The 20,010-nt window shown below is 35.8% G+C and overlaps 1 protein-coding gene across 2 annotated transcripts in view; it reads left to right on the top strand.

The window, feature by feature from the left end:
• Positions 1 to 20,010, top strand: part of LOC136025542 (UDP-glucose 4-epimerase-like) — a 68,126-nt gene that overhangs the window by 34,893 nt on the left and 13,223 nt on the right. For both annotated transcript variants that reach the window (XM_065701583.1, XM_065701578.1), the window contains exons 4-6: positions 4,297 to 4,410; positions 12,944 to 13,120; positions 19,528 to 19,708. In XM_065701583.1, coding sequence (XP_065557655.1) covers positions 4,297 to 4,410; positions 12,944 to 13,120; positions 19,528 to 19,708 — 472 coding nt within the window. The remainder of the gene's footprint in view (positions 1 to 4,296; positions 4,411 to 12,943; positions 13,121 to 19,527; positions 19,709 to 20,010) is intronic.

Genomic DNA, 20,010 nt, shown 5'->3' with positions numbered 1-20,010 from the left:
ATTTTGCATAATTGCCGTACCTGGGAAAAAATTGATTAATGATATCCCTGTCGATTGTTTGGGCAGTGTCTTCATCTCCCTTTTCCGGGCGGAGCTAGTCAAGTGACATCATAACTAATGGCCAATTAATGCACCGGGGGTGGGGCCAACACCTCCATAGTTGAATTTGACCTGATTGGCTATCCATGTTGATGTCACTCGGCCGACAAATGAAAACACACTTCAGTCCGTGCCTCCTTTTGCCCTTGTAAGAGGATGTTGGCCATATGACTTTGAAGTGTGTTATCAGTCAAGTCAACCCAACTAGTAGTTTTTCTTAACCTTTGTTTGGTTTGTATTGAAGCAAGGTTATCATCTACGACATTTTTACTATTTACAGCACTATTTTTGATGTATCTACTGCCTGAACAATACTTCTTGAAAAAGATAGCAATTTCCTCATTTTTAAAGTAAAAGAGTTTTGAAAAATGAGATCCAAAGTTAGTTTCAACCATATTCAACATGATTTTTGTTCTAAGCCTGATGAAATAATACTTAAAAATCTTTATATCTCAGTGAAACTAAAATTATCAAATGACGGATTGGTTTAAACTTTTCAGATTTAGTAAAGTTTATAGAACCTGATTTATGTTTTCATAAATGATATATTTTCCTGGAGCGCTACAAAGGCCAAGTTTTGTATTTTTTGTGTTGAGTTTCGTGTTTTTGTTTAGGTTTTTAAAAAGTATTATGTTTTCGGATTATTTTGAACAGAAAATTGCTCGTCCAAGGAAGGCACAGACAAATTATGTATGATTCAGATGTCCAACTGAGCAAGTTTTTGGTAACCGAAAAATTTTCTTCATTTTATTTCCATGATTGTTTTCATGCTTGGTGCTTGTTGTAAAATTATTCAAAACATTTGGTCTTCTCAAATGAAATTCAAGACATTGTAAAATAACTAGTGAATTTTTCTTGTTATTACTTGCCGGTTTTGTGATCATTTAATAAATGTTGTTTAAAATATGAATTGATAGTATCAGTAAATAGATCCTTTAAAGAACGTGGCAACCCTGTCTTCTATTATATTGCACCATCATCACAAATAGCTTTATTCCACACTTAAAATGTGACCCCTTTTTAATATTGCATAATAGGCCAGTTCGACATCTGTATCAAAGAGTATGGGTAAGTTATAAGAGTAAAAATTGTCATTTATGTTGACAAAAACCACACCAGTGCCATCTAACGTTTGCCGTTTCTTGACTGGTGCTGGTGACCAGTTTTTTTATCTCTTTGATCTGTGTTATATACCTTTGTTTGTGAAGGAAAACGCGGTGAACTAAAATTTAGTGTTCGAAATTGTAATTTCCAGCTTAATATGAACTCAAGAAGAATGGATAAAACATCAACAACACTAAATAAAAAAAAACATTTCAAGAAACCAACACTAAATTTACTTATAAATTTCATTCACGCGGTAAAAATTCAAAACTCAAATCCTGTCTGATTTATGCATTTTTCTAGTCATCTAGTAGCTCATTCAGGCGTTGAAGAAAATAATGAAATCCTTGCCGATTGAAAGAATTTCTGTAGGGTTTTTCTTCAAGAATGAAAGGAGATAGGCTATTTAGTTATTTTTTTTTCAGTTCCCCCTTTTAGCAAACTTAAATCTTATGAGAAGAAAAATCATATTTTTCAAAGGAGACTGCAATCTTGTTCCAATTTTCCACTTAAAGTTTTTCGGAGGAACTTGCGTAAACACGTTTTTTATAAGTTTCATTAACGCATAATTAAACAATCAACACGTTTCACTATCGCTCCGCTCGTGGGAGGCTTTGTCTGAGAAATTTTTATTTCACTGAAATTCTCTAGTCAAGCTGCTCAGGTACATCGTCTTAAGCTCTGTCGAAATCAAACCTCCAACGAAATGGAAGCCATTTGCACGATCACATCCAAACTATTTTGGAAAATAAATCGTAAATCCTAAATTTGAACTCGAATTTTTGTTTTTGGGGGTATTTATTCTGTAAACCAAGGTTTGGACACAACTGTCCCTCTTCTCTATAGGAAGATACATGCACGTGAGAGAGGTAAAATTTTATCCTTTTACCTTTATCTAACGTAAATACGGATTTGTTATGACTTCAAAGCATTGCTGGTTCTGTAAACTAGTTAGTTGCAGAAAGAGTTTCCTAACAAAGCAAAGTTACCGGCAGGTACGTTTTTATTGTACCCATAGAATTTCAAAATATACCTACTTATAAATAGTACCAAAGACGGTACAATTATACCACGTTGGCAATGCTGCTAACAAATCTATGGCTATTCGAAACAAAAAAGATAACTGTCTATTTATTTGTACAACAGAGATTGCAAGTGCGCCTGTTGCGCAAGCTGGAAATTGCGCATACTGGAAGGTGTGTGCAAGTTTTCTGGAGACGGTTATCTTTTTTGTCTCGTATTGCCGTAGATTTGTTACCAGCATTGCCAGCGCGGTATAATTGTACCGTGTTTAGTACTATTTATAGGTCATGGTACAATGCGGTACATTTGGAGATATTTTGGGTACAATAAAATTTTCTAGCTTATTTTAGTTTTATATGCTCCTTTCTGACTCGGATGTCTGTTCAAGTTCTAGTTTATCGAAAATTTTGTCATTGTTACTCCAAAAAACTGCTATTCAGATAGCACAAAAAAGATTATAGAGGTGCAATTTAGGCAAAAATAGGTTCAGTTTATTTCAAAGCATTAGCAGTGCTGTTTATTACATAAAGAAGAATTCATACTTGAAAATTCTAAGCTGAAAATGTTCTGAACAAGTCCGAAATGGGCATATTAAAACATATAGCTTAGTCATATAATAAATCAAACATAAAACAAACACAAACTACTATCATTGAATAAATTAAACCCAAAACGAACAGATATTAAAATTTAAAACGAAAAAGTTACCACAAATAATAGTAAGCTACCACCCCTTTAAAGTTTCTAACTTCAAAGCATCAATTGTGCTTACTGAAAAGAAATAAATGTTATAGTTTTATACTTCTTCAGAAAAGTACCATCAGGTGAAGCAATATCCTGACATGTCGATTAGCTAAATAAATTTATTTAATTAGCTAAATAAATAAAAAGAAGCTCTACTAAATTGAACTTCCCTGCTGGCTGTGGCGAGCTATGGAATTAAGCTCAGATCAGTTATTAAGAGTTGTTAAAAATTATTAATTATTTGATTAATTAATAATTATTTATTGGATTAGTCATTACTAAATTATTAAGAATGGATTTGTAGCAGCCAAATCTAGGCAATTGTTAAATGTAAATTTGTCTTTAAACAGCTTTAGGGAAGAGACTTTTCAGTTAGCTTAGAAGAAAAGCGAATGGAGCTCACAAAACCTCTACCTTATGCCGTCTATGTAAATCAGTGCATGGCACAGCTTAGACACCAATATACAGTTATGAAAACTCGATTTACTTTTGGGACACAGTGCGCGGTATCGATGCTAGCGGCTGGAGACAGGAAACTGGTATTGGTATTTAATTGGTAACAGTAAACTGGTATTTGTAACTAAGCTGTGTATGAAATAAAACAAAATTGCGTTCCCGCCTATGATGTTGTAGTACGATCTACGCGTCGGAGCGTGGGCTTGGAGGAGGTGCTAAGTTCAGAGCTCTATATCAAAAGCTTTTCACTCTGACAATAAAATTGGATTCTACTTGAAAAAAAAACCTGAAATATTGCGCTTGAGATTTATAATAACCATATTCCTATCATTCCAATTGTTAACATCAGTCCTTGGTAGATGCATGGAAACATAAATATTGACTGAAAAAAATGTTGTTATCAATTCGTGGAAACATCTTACTGACTTGAAGTTTGAAATTGTATCCCAAAATAATAAGACGTGAAAACGAACATAAAACTAAAATGCGAAACTTGATAACATATGTACAAATTTCTTTTTTTTAATGAAATAATCTAGGAGCTTTATTGTTGATAAAGGTCCTAGATTATTATGTATGTTTTTATGTTATGTATCTTATGTACGTTTGATCGATTTAAATGGACCTTTTGGCCTATTAGGTAAATTGTTGAAATATTGCAAGAACTAAAAAAAATAAAAAAATCCTAGACTCAAAATTTTTGTTCAGTATATTTTACTATAATCTTGGATATTTTTTCTTTTAACTTGTAGCATGTTTATTTCTTTTTTACAGGATTTAGGCGACTTGAAAATATTTTAAACGTAAAATGTTTATTCAAAATCTTTAATATAAAACTAGTAGTCTAAATATTGGTTTTCTATTTTCTAGCACAAGATAGATTGTGTTATTCACTTTGCTGCAATGAAAGCTGTCGGAGAATCCATGATTTTACCCCTCCTTTATTATAAGAATAACTTAATTGGTACTATAAACCTCCTTGAGGTAAGTTTATCTTCTTTGCTACTCTTTGTAAGCACTTGTATTGAATGTTTATGTTTATCAAACATCACTTGGCTAGTTTTATTTGAATTGGTGATGACAAATGTTTGGCTGATCGAAGTTATGGTCTTTGAAGTATCAAGGGCAGTGACAACAAAATCGAAGTGTTTCAATTGTTTTTTAAATTTAATATCAATTATTAACATAACTCTGCATATAGATCAAAGTATTGAGGACCCCTTCATATGTGGAATAATTTCTGTTCGTTTCGAGTTTTAATGTTGCTCCTTTCTTTAAAGAAGTCTCGTTATTTTAGTCTCATAATCAGACTCATAATTTTAGTCTCATATTTCTCATAATTAGATTCCGTTAAAGAATAAAGTCTGTTTTTTACTTATTTTGCTCCGAACATGCAGGCAGGATTCAATAGGCTAGAACAGTATTTTGGAAGACAGTATGTTAGGATAGTCTCTCTCTCTCTCTCTCTCCATACCACTGCATAGATCCATAGTTATTTTTAATAGACTTTAACTAGATATGTTTGTACAGTCTATTTATGGAAATTCTATTTATACAGAATTATATAGAAATCTATTAATCCATATAGATTTTATCTATTTATTGAAGTATCAAGGACAGTGACAATAAAATCAAAGTGTTTCAGTTGTTTTTTAAATTTAATATCAATTATTAACACAACTCTTAACTTAACCACACCCCTTCAAATGTCACGGATAAATAAAAGGAGGGATAATCAAACAAGTTCACAAAAAAAAATTCTTAACACGCGTTACTCAAAATAAAATGCTAATATTAATGCAAAATATTGTTATTAGAATACTTGCTAATTTAAGTTCTTCGGAATCATGTCGTGAGGCTTATGTTAGGTTGAGAATACTTCCAGTATTCTCAAGTGGCTGCTACTTTCAGTGGCTAATATTCTCCAGTGGCTGCTACTTTCAGTGGCTAATATTCTCCAGTGGCTGCTACTTTCAGTGGCTAATATTCTCCAGTGGCTGCTACTTTCAGTGGCTAATATTCTCCAGTGGCTGCTACTTTCAGTGGCTAATATTCTCCAGTGGCTGCTACTTTCAGTGGCTAATATTCTCCAATGGCTGCTACTTTCAGTGGCTAATATTCTCCAGTGGCTGCTACTTTCAGTGGCTAATATTCTCCAGTGGCTGCTACTTTCAGTGGCTAATATTCTCCAGTGGCTGCTACTTTCAGTGGCTAATATTCTCCAGTGGCTGCTACTTTCAGTGGCTAATATTCTCCAGTGGCTGCTACTTTCAGTGGCTAATATTCTCCAGTGGCTGCTACTTTCAGTGGCTAATATTCTCCAGTGGCTGCTACTTTCAGTGGCTGCTACTTTCAATGGCTAATATTCTCCAGTGGCTGCTACTTTCAGTGGCTAAAATTCTCCAGTGGCTGCTCACCGTGATTTTTGTACTGTTTTTTTTTCATGTATTCTTGCGTCTTATAATTGCGTCATGTATACCGGATTTACCTCAAAGGTAAGTCCGCCTCTTGTTTAACGTGGTAAAACGTGGCGTATACTTATAATTAGGTCAAAGCTAAGTCTGCTTCACATCTATGTGTGTTCACACAAGTTAATGAGGTTCATTCCTATGGTAAAAGTTTAGTGAATGAAATTTATGTTCATGCATTTGGTTAGGTCTAGGTCTGGGTTTTCCCTTGTTTCTAGAGGGGCCAAGTTAAAAATTTCGTTAGATGAGAACATTAAAAGTAATGATTGAAGTAAATTTAAAACGCTGTTGAAGAATGAAATGCTTTTTAAATACAATTTTAATGATTAATTTAATAGGATACATAATTGATAGAATAAAATTACATTAAATCATTGAAATTACTATGTTATTTTGATTGATATGTGTTGAGGAAGGACTTGAATGTTGAGTGTTAAGTTTGTGGTAGCATGGTACATGATGTTGTAGTTATGTATTGTTTTTAAACCCCTTCTGAGGTTAGTGTCAATTTTAAAGTTTTTGTATGTTTGTTTGATTATCCCTTCTCTATGTCATGCTGTTGCATTTGGAGGGGGTGTGTTTATGCTAAGGTTTTTGATAATAATTAATATTAAATAAATATCAAACAAACACAAAGTAGAATAATAGGGAATTTTTTTTTCACAAAACAATGGAATTCACTTTAGTGGATATTTTGGCCCTATGTCCAAGGGCCGTCTTCAGGACAATACGAGAAAGAATATATATATATATATATATATATATATATATATATATATATATATATATATATATATATATATATATATATATATATATATATATATATATATATATATAAAGTTACATTAAAATGTGAGAATTAAAACTAATATTTTTTTTTTAGACTTTTTAAAAACAGCCCTAGCATCCTTACTTCAAAGAAGCTCAACCAGGACTTCATTTTCGCTATTTTTTTATTAAATAAATAAATGATTTAAAGTCATTTTATTCTATCAATTATATATCCTGTTAAGTGGAAACCTAAACAACCATGTAGAAAATTAAATAAGTTATATGAAATCAAATTTAAAAAATGAGATATTAAGAAATAAAAAAAAAAATTAGGAAAATCGGTAAGTCAATTTTTAATGAAAAAGATCTGTCATAACTGCACATGGGTGCAATTACGTAGTTTTTGGTAGTGACGGGCACCAAATTGGAAAAAAAGAAACGTTTGTGAAAAATCAGCTAAAAAAATTCACCCCAAGAGTAGTCGATGTAGCTTTTCTTTGGAGACACTTTCCTTGGGACAAAAAAAACAAAAAACACTCAAGTTTGGCCAATTAGTTCTGCTCATTTATTTTTGTGGTTCGGGATGTCAACAATGACGAAGATGTCATATGAACTAAAAAGTTCATAATTTTGAAACTGGCAGTTTGAAATAAGCAAATATTCCATGAAGCTCAGTTAATGAAACATACAAGGATCAAGGCCGTATGTAGGGAGGGGTTTTGACCCCCTACCCCCTTCCTGTTTTTTTTCTGATTTATAAAAATGCAATAAAAATGTATATAAACAAATTTTTGATGTGTTTAAAGAAAACATCAACAATTTGTGTTAATTCATCTTTGTTACGTTTTTACAAGTCGGACAAAAATTTAGGGAAGGAGGGGGGTTCAAAACCTTTAACTCCGTTTTTCGGATACAGTCCTGCAAACAATCTTTAAATTTGTCGTTTATTTACCGGGCTAATACCTGTTATTAGAGATTTGATAACAACTGTAGCCACGAATATAGCCGATGAGCTGCCGTAAAGAAAATCTTAGAGAATCGCACGAAAAATTGAAAAATCTCAAGAGAGCAGAAAAGAAAAATATTAAATAATCACATTTTTTTTGGGAATGAGTAGATCTAAGATGGATCCAAAATACAAAAAAAAAGTTTAATGTTGATGTCCTTGGTAATTTGAAGGTTGCCTGTTCCGTTTTTTTTTGTGTACATAAAATCACAATAATTTTACCGAGAAAAAACTAAATTCTGCTACTAAATCCTTGAAACTGCGTCCTAGCAACCTCTCAACTCCTCCTGCAACCTGCCTCCTCTCAACCTTCCTTTCGTTATAGTCCCCACATTTTTTCTTTTTTATCTTTGTATTCCTTTTTGTCGTTTAGTTTTTCTGTATTGTCATTATGTTCCTTAGCATCTTATAGTTTTTATCTCATCGCCATTATTTGAGCCACTGTATATGATAAAATAAAAATATTTACCCCCTCTCTCCCCTAGATTTTGAAAAATAACATTCTTTGGTCTTTACCTTGAAAAATACCTTTTTTGTGTTTCCATCAAACAGTTCGTGGTAACGAACTGTAGTAAGGAGCGACCCGGCTCAATAGTAAACGAAACTCTAAAAAACGGAATTTCGATGCTAAAAGATATATCAAAAGAATCGGATTTTTATGCTAATTTTAAATATATAAGTTTCATCGAATTTAGTCTTTGTCATCAAAAGTTACGAGCCTGAGAAAATTTGCCTTCTTTTGGATAATAGGGGGTAACACCCCCTAAAAGTCATAGGATCTTAACGAAAATCACACCATCGCATTCAGCGTATCAGAGAACCCTATAGAGAAAATTTCAAGGTCCAATCTACAAAAATGTGGAATTTCGTATTTTTTGCCATAAGACAAATCAAGGGTGCGTGTTTATTTGTTTGTTTGTTTTTTGTTGTTTTTTTTTCCCAGGGTTCATAGTATCGACCAAGTGGTCCTAGAGTGTTGCAAGAGGGCTCATTCTAACGGAAATGAAAAGTTCTAGTGCCCTTTTTAAGTGACCAAAAAATTGGAGGGCACCTAGGCCCCCTCCCACGCTCATTATTTCCCAAAGTCAATGGATCAAAATTTTGAGATAGCCATTTTGTTCCGCATAGTCGAAACCATAATAACTATGTCTTTGGGGGTGACTTACCCCCCACAGTCCCTGGGGGAGGGGCTGCAAGTTACAAACTTTGACCAATGTTTACATACAGTAATGGTTATTGGGTAGTGTACCGACGTTATCAGGGGAATTTTTTTTGGTTTAGGTGTGGGGTTCAGGGAAGGGGGCTATATGGGAGGATCTTTCCTTGGAAGAATATTTCATAGGGGAAGAGAAATTCAATGAAAAGGGCGCAGGATTTTCTAGCATTACTTTTAAAAAAAAAACACTGAAAATATAAACATGAAAAAGTTTTTTCAATTGAAAGTAAGGAGAAGCATTAAAACGAACAGAGATTATTACGCATATGAGGGGTTCTAAAAATACTTCAGCGTAAAGAGCGAGGTATTTAGGAGGGGATAAATACTTCGCTCTTTATGCTAAAAAATTTTTAAGTAATTTCATCTATTTATTCTACGGCCTTTCTGATTCAGGGGTCATTCTTAAAGAATTGGGACAAAACAAGATTTAGTGTGAAGAGCGAGGTATTAACGAGGGGACCAACCCCCTCATATCTATAATCAAAAATATAATAATATAAAAGTTTGTAACGTAAGTTAATTCTTAAGTTACGTATATTTTTTTACTAATAAAAACGTTTGTTAAAAATTAAAAGATCTAGTTGCCTTTTTAAGTAACCGAAAAATTGGAGGGCTACTTTGCCTCCTTCCCCACCCCTTATTTCTCAAAATCGTCTGATCAAAAATAAGAGAAAGCCATTTAGCCAAAAAAAGAATTAATATGCAAATTTCATTTTAATAATTTATGTACGGAGAGCCAAAATCAGACATGCATTAATTCAAAAACTTTCAGAAATTAAATAAAAAAACAAGTTTTTTGAAATGAAAGTAAGGAACGACATTAAAACTTAAAACGAACAGAAATTACTCCGTATATGAAAGGGGCTTTTCCTCCTCGACACCCCGCTCCCTGCGCTAAAGTTTGATTCTTTCTCGCAACTCTACTTTTTAAAACAATAAAAAACAACTTTAGCGTAAAGAGCTGGGTGTCGAGGAGGAAAAGCCCCTTTCATATACGGAGTAATTTCTGTTCGTTTTAAGTTTTAATGTCGCTCCTTACTTTCATTTTAAAAAACTTATTTTTTTATTTAATATAAAACAAGAGCTAAGAGCTCATATGGCACTTGTGACGAGGCAAGAAGAGCTACGAGCCAAGAGCTCATATGGTATGAGCTCTAACAAAATTCTAAGAATCAATAGATTGATTTAAAAGGAAAGTCAGAGACTTAATGCCGGTCAGGGTTTAAAATAAGAGCTCTGAGTCACGATGTCCTTCTAAATATCAAAATTCAAAAAATTCAAGATCCGATCATCCACTCGTAAGTTATAAATACCAAATTTTTTCTAATTTTTCTTCCCCCTTTAGCCCCCCAGATGGTCGGATCTGGGAAAACGACTTTATCAAGTCAGATTGTGCAGCTCCCTGTCACGTCTACCAATTTTCATCGTCCTAGCACGTCCAGAAACACCAAACTCGCCAAATCATTGAACTCCTCCCCCCAACCCCCACAAAGAGACCGAATCCGGTACGGTTACGTCAATCCCGTATCAAGAACATTTGCTTATTTTATCCGCCAAACTTCATCTCGATTCCTCCACTCCAAGTGTTTTCCAAGATCCCCCCCCCCCAACTCCACCCAATGTTAAAAGATCTGGTCGGAATTTGAAATAAGAGGTCTGAGACATGAATTCCTTCTAAATATCAAATTTTATTAAGATCCGATCACCTATTCGTAAGATAAAAATACCCCAATTTTCACGTTTTCCAAGAATTCCGGTTTCCCCCAACAATTCCCCCCAATGTCACAGGATTTGGTTGGGATTTAAAATTAGAGCTTTAAAGCACAAGATCCTTCTAAATATCAAATCTCATTAAGATCTGGCCACCCTTTCTTAAGTTACAAATACCTCAATTTTCAAAATTACCCCCCCCCCCAACTCCACCAAAGAGAGCAGATCCGGTCCGATTATGTCAGTCACGTATCTTAGACAGGTTTTTATTCTTCCTGTCCAGTTTCATCCTGATCACTCCGCTTTAAGTGTTTTCTAGGATTTCTGGTCCCCCCCACTGCCCCCTCCCCCCAATGGCGCTGGATGCGGTTGAGATTTAAAATAAGAGATCTGAGTTACGAGGTCCTTCTAAATATGAAGTTTCATGAAGATATGATCACTCCTTCGTAAGTTAAAAATGTGTCATTTTTTCTAATTTTTCATAATTAACCCCCCCCCCCCCAATTGAGCGGATTCGTTCCAATTAAGTAAATCATGTATCTAAGACTTCTGCTTTTTTCCCACCAATTTTCATCCCCATCCCTCCAATCTAAGCGTTTTCCATGATTTTAGGTTCCCCCACTTCAAACTCCCCCCCAGTGTCACCAGATCCGTTTGGGATTTAAAATAAGAGCTTTGAGACCCGATATCCTTCTAAATATTGAATTTCGTTGAGATCCAATCACCCATTCGTAAGTTGAAAGTACCTCATTTTTTCTTATTTTTTGGAATTAACCCCCCCCCCCCTCCAACTACCCCAGAGAGAGCGGACCTGTTCCGGTAATGTCAATCGTGTATCTAGGACTTGTGTTTGTTTTTTCCACCAAGTTTCATCCCGATCCCTCCACCCTAAGTGATTTCCAAGATTTTAGGTTTTCCCCTCCCAACTCCCCCCCCCCCCAATGTCACCAGGTCCGGTCGGGATTTAAAATAAGAGCTGTGAGACACGATATCCTTCTAAATATCAAATTTCATTGAGATCCGATCAACCCGTTCGTAAGTTAAATATGCCTCATTTTTTCTAACTTTTCAAAATTACCCCCCCCCCCCCAACTACCCCAAAGAGAGCGGATCCGTTCTGGTTATGTCAATCATGCATCTAGGACTTGTGTTTATTTGTCCTACCAAGTTTCATCCCGATCCCTCCACTCTAAATGTTTTCCAAGATTTTAGGTTTTCCCCTCCCAACTCCCCCCCAATTTCGCCAGATCTGGTCGAGATTTAAAATAAGAGCTCTGAGACACGATATCCTTTTAAATAATAAATTTCATTGAGATCGGATCACCCGTTCGTAAGTTAAAAATACCTCATTTTTTCTAATTTTTCATTATTACCCCCCCCCCCTCCCTCAACTACCGCAAAGAGAGCGGATCCGTTCTGGTTATGTCGATCATGTATCTAGGACTTGTGCTTTTTTTCCCCACCAAGTTTCATCTCGATCCCTCCACTCTAAGTGTTTTCCAAGATTTTTGGTTTTCCCCTCCCAACCCCCCCCCCCCAATGTCACCAGGTCCGGTCGGAATTTACAATAAGAGCTCTGAGACATGATATCCTTCTAAATATCAAATTTCATTGAGATCCAATCACCCATTCGTAAGTTAAATATGCCTCATTTTTTCTAACTTTTCAGAATTAACCCCCCATCCCCAACTGCCCCAAAGAGAGCGGATCCGTTCCGGTTATGTCAGTCATGTATCTAGGACTTGTGCTTATTTTTCCCACCAAGTTTCATCCCGATCCCTCCACTCTTTAGTGTTTTCCAAGATTTTAGGTTTTCCCCTCCCAACTCCCCCCAAGGTCACCAGGTCTGGTCGGGATTTAAAATAACAGCTCTGACACACGATATCCTTCCAAACATCAAGTTTCATGAAGATCTGATCAACTGTTTGTAAGTTAAAAATACTTCAGTTTTTCTATTTTTTCCGAATCAACGGGCCTCCCACTCACCCCCAAATGGCCAAATCGGGAAAACGACTATTTCTAATTTAAGCTGGTCCGGTTCCTGATACGCCTGCCAAATTTCATCGGCCTAGCTTACCTGGAAGTGCCTAAAGTAGCAAAACCAGGACCGACAGACCAACAGAATTTGCGATTGCTATATGTCACTTGGTTAATACCAAGTGCCATAAAAATAAAAAAAGTGGTATTCTAAATTTTTTAAATACATCGCCCCCCCCCCCCATTTGTTTTAATGGCCCTAATTTGCGCCACTGTTTATTACAAATAAAAACGTATAGTGTATCAAATAATAATGATTTTATGCTAATAGCTGGAATGCAACTTGATAGGCTACTTTATTTACAGGTAATGAAGGAGAACAACTGCCTGCAACTGCTTTTTAGTAGTTCTTGTACTATTTATGGAAACCCAGACCATTTACCAATCAACGAAAAACATTCAATTGGGAATGTAACCAATGTCTATGGCAGAACTAAATACATCATTGAAGAAATGCTCGTGGATCTAAGTAAAGCAGAACCGGTAAGTTTGTTTTTCAGTAAATTAGTAAATCATGGTTGCAGGGGCAGCAGCAACCTAGTAAGAGACGATCACGTCTCATAGTAAGAAATACAATAGCTTATAGCTCCTAAAAATTATGTCAGATTGAAACACATAGTTCACTATTATTAAAATAAAAGAGGGGTGTCTGGCCCGGAAATAGCCTACGCTAAGCTCGGAGTTAGACATGAATTTTTAAAATGGTTGAAAACTCATTAGTAAGAAAAATTTGTTATTCGTGAAAATTTTATTTTTAACATGACCAGATTCGTTCAGTGCAAATTGGACATCTTGCACAGAACAGATCCAATTAGAGTAAAATAATAAAACATACAACCAGTCCTCAGGGGTGTCAATCGGGGGAAGGACTACAGTTCCCCTACCACTCCTGAAATTGAAACAATCCTTTTTTGATTGAGAAATGTCTTGTTTTTATATTTTCATCGAGAAATAAAAAAATCTCCCTAGATTTCAAAATATACATTTTTGCTTCCCTCCCCCCCCCTTTACATTGTCGTGAAATGACGCTACTGTCAGTGACACCACTTGTTGGAATTTTGGAATGCCACTTCTAAACATGAGGTTATGGCAGATTGGGATGTTTGTGCATCGGTGATTTGTTAGTAGTAGTAGTTCGATTGTTTATTTATTGTCTAATAATATATTCATTTTATAGTAAATTTGTATTTATAGAAAATTATGATAAAATTATATATATATATAAAATATATGTATATATCTATATATATAAAAATAAGTTGTCTGTCTGTGGATCAGGTGACGTCATGTTTCTGTGTCGGCTGACGTCATGAAATGACGACCGAGACAGAGGGAATATAAGTGACGACCGGGAACCTCAAAGAGAAATTACAGACTGGGACACCCGGATACAAATCACGACCGGGACACAGGGAATATAAATGACGACCGGGACACAGGGACACATCATTAGAATAATGAGGTATAGATCTGAATACGGGTTGTTTTTCCCATGGACAATTATATGTTGCATGTTCAAGAGTCAGTAAACCTGACAATCTATTTATATGCACAGACAATGGGACAGCGAAGAATGTTGTATATTCGCATGTTTTACGTAGTTAAAAACATATATTTATATCTATCTCTATTCACAGGTGGGACACAGGGACACAACTACAATGGCGCGTAACTAATATGGCGCGTAACGACTTACGCGCGCGGGGAGGCTTGGGGGGGCGCGAAGCGCCCCACCAACTAGCTGTTGGGGTGGCGCTTCGCGCCACCCCAACAGCTAGTATATATATATATATATATATATATATATATATATATATATATATATATATATATATATATATATATATATATATATATATATATATATATATATATATATATATATATATTCACAGGTGGGACATAGGGACATAACTACAATGCCGCGTAACTAATATGGCGCGTATCGACTTACGCGCGCGGGGGGGCTTGGGGGTGGCACGAAGCTCCCCCTCCAACTAGGTGTTCTATATTCACAGGTGGGACATAGGGACACAACTACAATGGCGCGTAACTAATATGGTGCGTAACGACTTACGCGCGTGGGGGGGCTTGGGGGTTGGCGCGAAGCGCCCCCACCAACTAGACGGTGGGGTGGCGTTAAGCGCCACCCCAACAGTTAATATATATATAAAATAGCTGGGAAGGTATTAATAATAGAATACTAATTGCTCATTTTATGACTAAAAAGTTTAGGGTATCAGTTATAGTAGTATATGTCCCCATTGAACCAACTGATGGAGATACTAGTGACTCAGATGAATTTTACTTACAGTTACAGGAGCAAATAGACAGGGTACCAGGTAGAAATATGGTGTTTTCGCTAGGAGATTTTAATGCTCAGGTTGGTAGAAATAGGGATAGATGGTATCCTAGCCTAGGTAAATTTGGTGTAGGAAAAAAAAAACAGTAATGGCTATAGGCTTTTGCATTTGTGTAGGTATAACAACCTAGTTATAACCAATACGGTGTTTGGTCACAAAATGGCCCATAAGTTGACATGGTATTCACATGATGGTAAGACAGAAAACCTTATTGATTATGTTATTGTAAACAGAATACTAGCAGGATCAATACAAGATACTAGTGTGTATAGGAGTGCCGTTATTGATGTTAAAAGTAAAGATCACCATCTAGTAGTGTCTAAGGTTAATTTAAAGCTGAAATTTCGGAAGGGTAACTCCCTCCCGGAAAGTTATGATGTTGGTAGACTTCAGGATGAAAATTTGAGAAAAATAATTCCAGGAACAGTTGAGTACTAAACTTGAGAGTTTAAAATTTGACCATATGGAAGGTGGATGGAATAATTTCAGAAAAACAATTTTTGAAGTTGCTGATGGTGTCCTAGGGAAGAGTGCTAAGACTGCAACTAGGAATATTAGTGAAAAAGCTTTAGGTTTAATAGAGAGTAGAAGGAGTTTGTATAAGAATTATCTGAGTGATAGGTCATATGAAAACAAAAGGAATGTAAAGAAAGTGGAGAAAGCATTAAAATATGAACTAAGGAGATGTGAAGTGGAGGCGATGGATAAAATTACTGAAAATCTGGAAGATGCGGCCAGACGGCATAATAGTAAAATATTATACTGGCATGTTAATAAATTGAAAGGGAGTAGCCAATCCGGACTAGTCCCAGTTAAAGATAGAAATGGGGCCACAATTAGTGATAAGGAAAAAGTTAAAGAAAGATGGGTGGAACATTTTGAGAATGTGCTAAACCGAGATACAGTTGCAGGAAAAGATATAGATGAAAATGAAAAAGTTTGTGATACCTTGGATGTGAAGGAAGATTTGTTTAGTGAGGAAGAATTAGCGACAGTACTAGAAGGATTAAATAATAATAAGGCCTCAGGTTCTGATAGTATGATTAATGAGTTCCTTAAATATGGTGGCTCTGAGGTTAGGAATAAGCTACTGAAGATTATAAACTTTTTGAAAAAGGGGAAGTACCCAATGATTTTAGGAAAACCTTAATTAAACCACTGTATAAGAAAGGTGACAAGAGTGAGTGTCGTAATTATCGAGGCATTAGTTTGGTCTCTGTAGGTAGCAAATTACTGAGTAATATGATACTTTTTAGACTGAGACATGCTGTAGACAAAGTTTTAAGGGAAGAACAATGCGGTTTTAGAAAAGGTAGAGGATGTGTCGACCATGTTTTCACTCTTAGGTTAATAATTGAGAAGTCCCTTCGTTGTCAAACACCTTTGGTCCTCAGTTCTATCGATTATGAGCAAGCTTTCGATTCTGTTGATAGAACAGCGTTAACAAAGGTCTTGTCGTTATATGGTATACCTGAAAAATACATTAAAGTGATTTGCGCTATGTACGAGAATAACACTGCTGCGGTTAAGGTAGGAAATGAGGTTAGCAACTGGTTTTGTATTAAATCAGGAGTTAAGCAGGGTTGTGTTCTATCCCCCTTTATATGGATCATTTTGATGGACTTCGTCTTAAGGAGCACAGGAAAGGCAATTGGAGACCATGGAATCAAATGGGGAGGAAGAACGCTCCTGGACTTAGATTATGCTGATGATTTAAGCATATTAGATGAAAGTGTGAGCAAAATGAACGAATTTTTAGAGGTTTTACGAGTTCAGGGTGCTAAAATAGGCTTGAAAATTAATGATAAGAAGACTAAGTCACTAAGGCTAGGAATAAGTGAAGATGAACAGGTGACAATAGGTAACGAAAAGATTGATCAGGTTGGGAGCTTCATTTTAAAGATGGTGGGAGCAGTGAAGATGTTAAAAGTAGAATGGCTAAGGCCCAGGGTGTTTTTTTCACAGTTAAAAAAAGTTTGGAAGAATAGAAAGATAAGTCTACAAACCAAGATTAGAATATTGGAAGCTACAGTGATGACAGAGGTCAAATATGGCTCTGAAGCATGGGCACTCCGAAAAGCAGATGAAAATTTACTAGATGTTTTCCAGAGAAATTGCCTACGGATCGTTCTGGGAACCCGGCTGACTGACCGTATTTCAAACAGTAGGTTGTACGAAAAGTGTGGTTCAATCCCGCTTTCTGGGGCTATAATGAAAGAAAGGTTGAGATGGCTAGGCCACGTTCTACGGATGAAGGATGACAGATTACCGAAGATTTGTCCTTTTTGGCCAACCGTCTGGGGCTACACGGAAAGCAGGTCGTCCTTGTCTGGGTTGGGAGGATGTCATAAATAAAGATTTAAAGGAAATGGGAACTTCCTGGGAGGGTTTAAAGAGGGAGGCTTTAAATAGATTAGGTTGGAGGAGGAGCGTGCGTAGCTGTGTTGGCCTCAGGCGGCTTGGTACTGTAGTGAGTTATTAGTAGTAGTAGTAGTAGTATAAAATAGGTTTATTATCATATAAAAGTAATTATTTTTATTTAATACTATCGATACATATTAATTATTTATGTTATAAATGAGCCTGAACCTAATATTTAAAAATTATCAATGATTATCACCAAAATTTGTTGGTGCTTGAAAAGCCAAAATTAAGTCACTATAAACCCCGTATGATTGGCTTGCTTTTCCCCAATTCTATGAATTTTATGCATTTGAACAAGGGCTATGTACAGGGTCGCCAATCATGAATTATCACTAGTTTGTTCCTTCCCAAGTAATATCTTTTCAACTCGTTTTCCTTAACTCACCGAATTTTCCGCACTCTCGTCTTATAAATTTGTGATAATCCTTCGGCCCAGTCCGAATGCTAAATTACTCCCATATTTTATCAGTAAATGCACTTCCGATGATAGTGCAAAAATACAATACAAAAATCCCCCATTCTTGTCTAATTTCCATTGCATAAATAAAACCAAATAAACAGGCAATTCCCCGGTAAACTTATATATTAATGGAGTATATCCGCTTTCCCCCTAATTTGCAAATATATACCAAGCATTGCATCTTTAATCCAAATATAGAATTCATTTGTTTCGCAAATAAGTTTTACCCTCACCTCTAAATATATCCAAATCAGGATATATATTCGCACGTTAGGCGGGTCAGGGTAAAGTTCATGTCCGTCTCCCTGCTGAAAATTCTGGGGGAATTTTTCTGAGAGGGGGAGGGGAATACGCCTGGCACCATAAACAAATTAAAACGATGGGAACTAGCGCTAGTGTTTAAAAGATTCACAATGCCATCTAGTGTTTGGTGTTTCTTGGCATTTCTTTGTGCTTTGCAATTGTTTTGTTTTTTTCATAACTGAGATCAGACACTCATTGCTACCCTATTTTTCCCAGTTGCACTAATTTTGTTTTAATATTACCCTGAAAATAGGCCAACAAGCATCAAGCGCTAGATAGCTCTGGTAATTATCTTCTGTCGCCATAAGTGCTAATTGTCGATCTTTCCAGTATACCTATACCACTATCTAAGACATATTTTTTAGTCATTTATGGGTATTAAGTTGAAACTAAAGAGTGACCTATGGCAAAATGTATGGGAAATAAACCATTTCGTCTATACTTTTGAACATTAGGGGGGTGGGGGTAAAGTAAAGTGAAGCACTTCTTGGAATGATACGATGAAATATTTTAGGATTAATCAGATTCCTGAAAGCTCTCACTTTACCCCTAGTTCCCCCACCCCTTAATGGACAAATATGGAGCTCAAAATATATAGCTATCTGTAGTTGCCTGCTACACGAAGAAGGTTCATAATACAAAACAAACTTCATCGAGCAATGAAAAAATACTGACCCATAAATGATAATGCACCCATAAATAATGGTATGGAAAAGATTTATTGTTTCCACTCTTGTACTTTGTACAGGAGATTATTTCGTAGGATAGGACACTAAAAAAATTATGATATTTGTCAATTATTCGGAACATACTCAAGAATTTTGATCTGCATGATCTGACAAAAACCGGTTTAGCTATCTGGTTTATATCTGACAAAAACTGGTTTAGCTATCCGGAGATGATTAGCTTAGGTTCAGTGGAAAAATATGATATAGTTTTAAATGTTGAATCAAATATTTAATATAAAGAACTGGTATTTTGGTTAGGTTATGTTAGTTTGGGTGTTTAATATAATGCGTTCTGGATGGCCTGCTTTCCATAGTTCTTTGTTGTAGTTTCCGTAATTTTGTCTGTAAAGTATTATATTTTCGTCATATTTTGGTATATATCATTAAGATAAACCGTACTTTACCTCTTGGGTGTGTTCCGAATTTTGACAAGTACCAAAACTAATTAATTATTTAAAAAAATGGAATTATAAGAAAAATCGTATGTATGTCAAAAATCAGCCCCTGTCTCTCCAGGAGGGGAGGGGTGGGGCACGAAAAATGTCCTCTCCATACGTAAATGCGTGTAAGGACCGTTGATAGATCCATAAAATCAATACTTGTTTTTTGTAGGAATGGAATATCATTTCATTGCGTTATTTCAACCCAGTTGGGGCGCATCACAGTGGGAGAATGGGTGAGGATCCTACAAAAGCGTTTACGAATATTATGCCCTATATTGGGTCTGTTGCAATTGGTCGAAAGCCATATTTAACAGTATTTGGCGATGATTACAATACACCAGATGGGACAGGTTTGTTGACGTATTTTTTCTTACCCGTTTTTGAGTCTAGTGTTGTTCTAGTCTTTACATCCAGTTCCTTAACTTCTTGGCCAAGTGAACTCTTTTGCTTTACAAAAAATTTATCGAGGAGTCGCTCTCGCAGACGTCATGCACACCAGGTGGTACGTGCCAAGCGTGGTGGAACTATGCCAACTTTTTTTAAGAGGGGGGCAAGTGTTTTTTGGGGCAGTGCAAAGCGTGGCGATACTATGGGTCTCACGTGTTGTTCTGTGATGTGCGCCGGATAGTGGGAAGCCAGCACAATTCACAAT

Source organism: Artemia franciscana, chromosome 1 (assembly GCF_032884065.1).
Source record: "Artemia franciscana chromosome 1, ASM3288406v1, whole genome shotgun sequence".
NCBI classification, from domain to species: Eukaryota; Metazoa; Arthropoda; class Branchiopoda; order Anostraca; family Artemiidae; genus Artemia; species Artemia franciscana.
The sequence above is the reverse complement of the archived record's forward strand: the minus strand, read 5'-3'. Positions and strand labels throughout refer to the sequence as shown.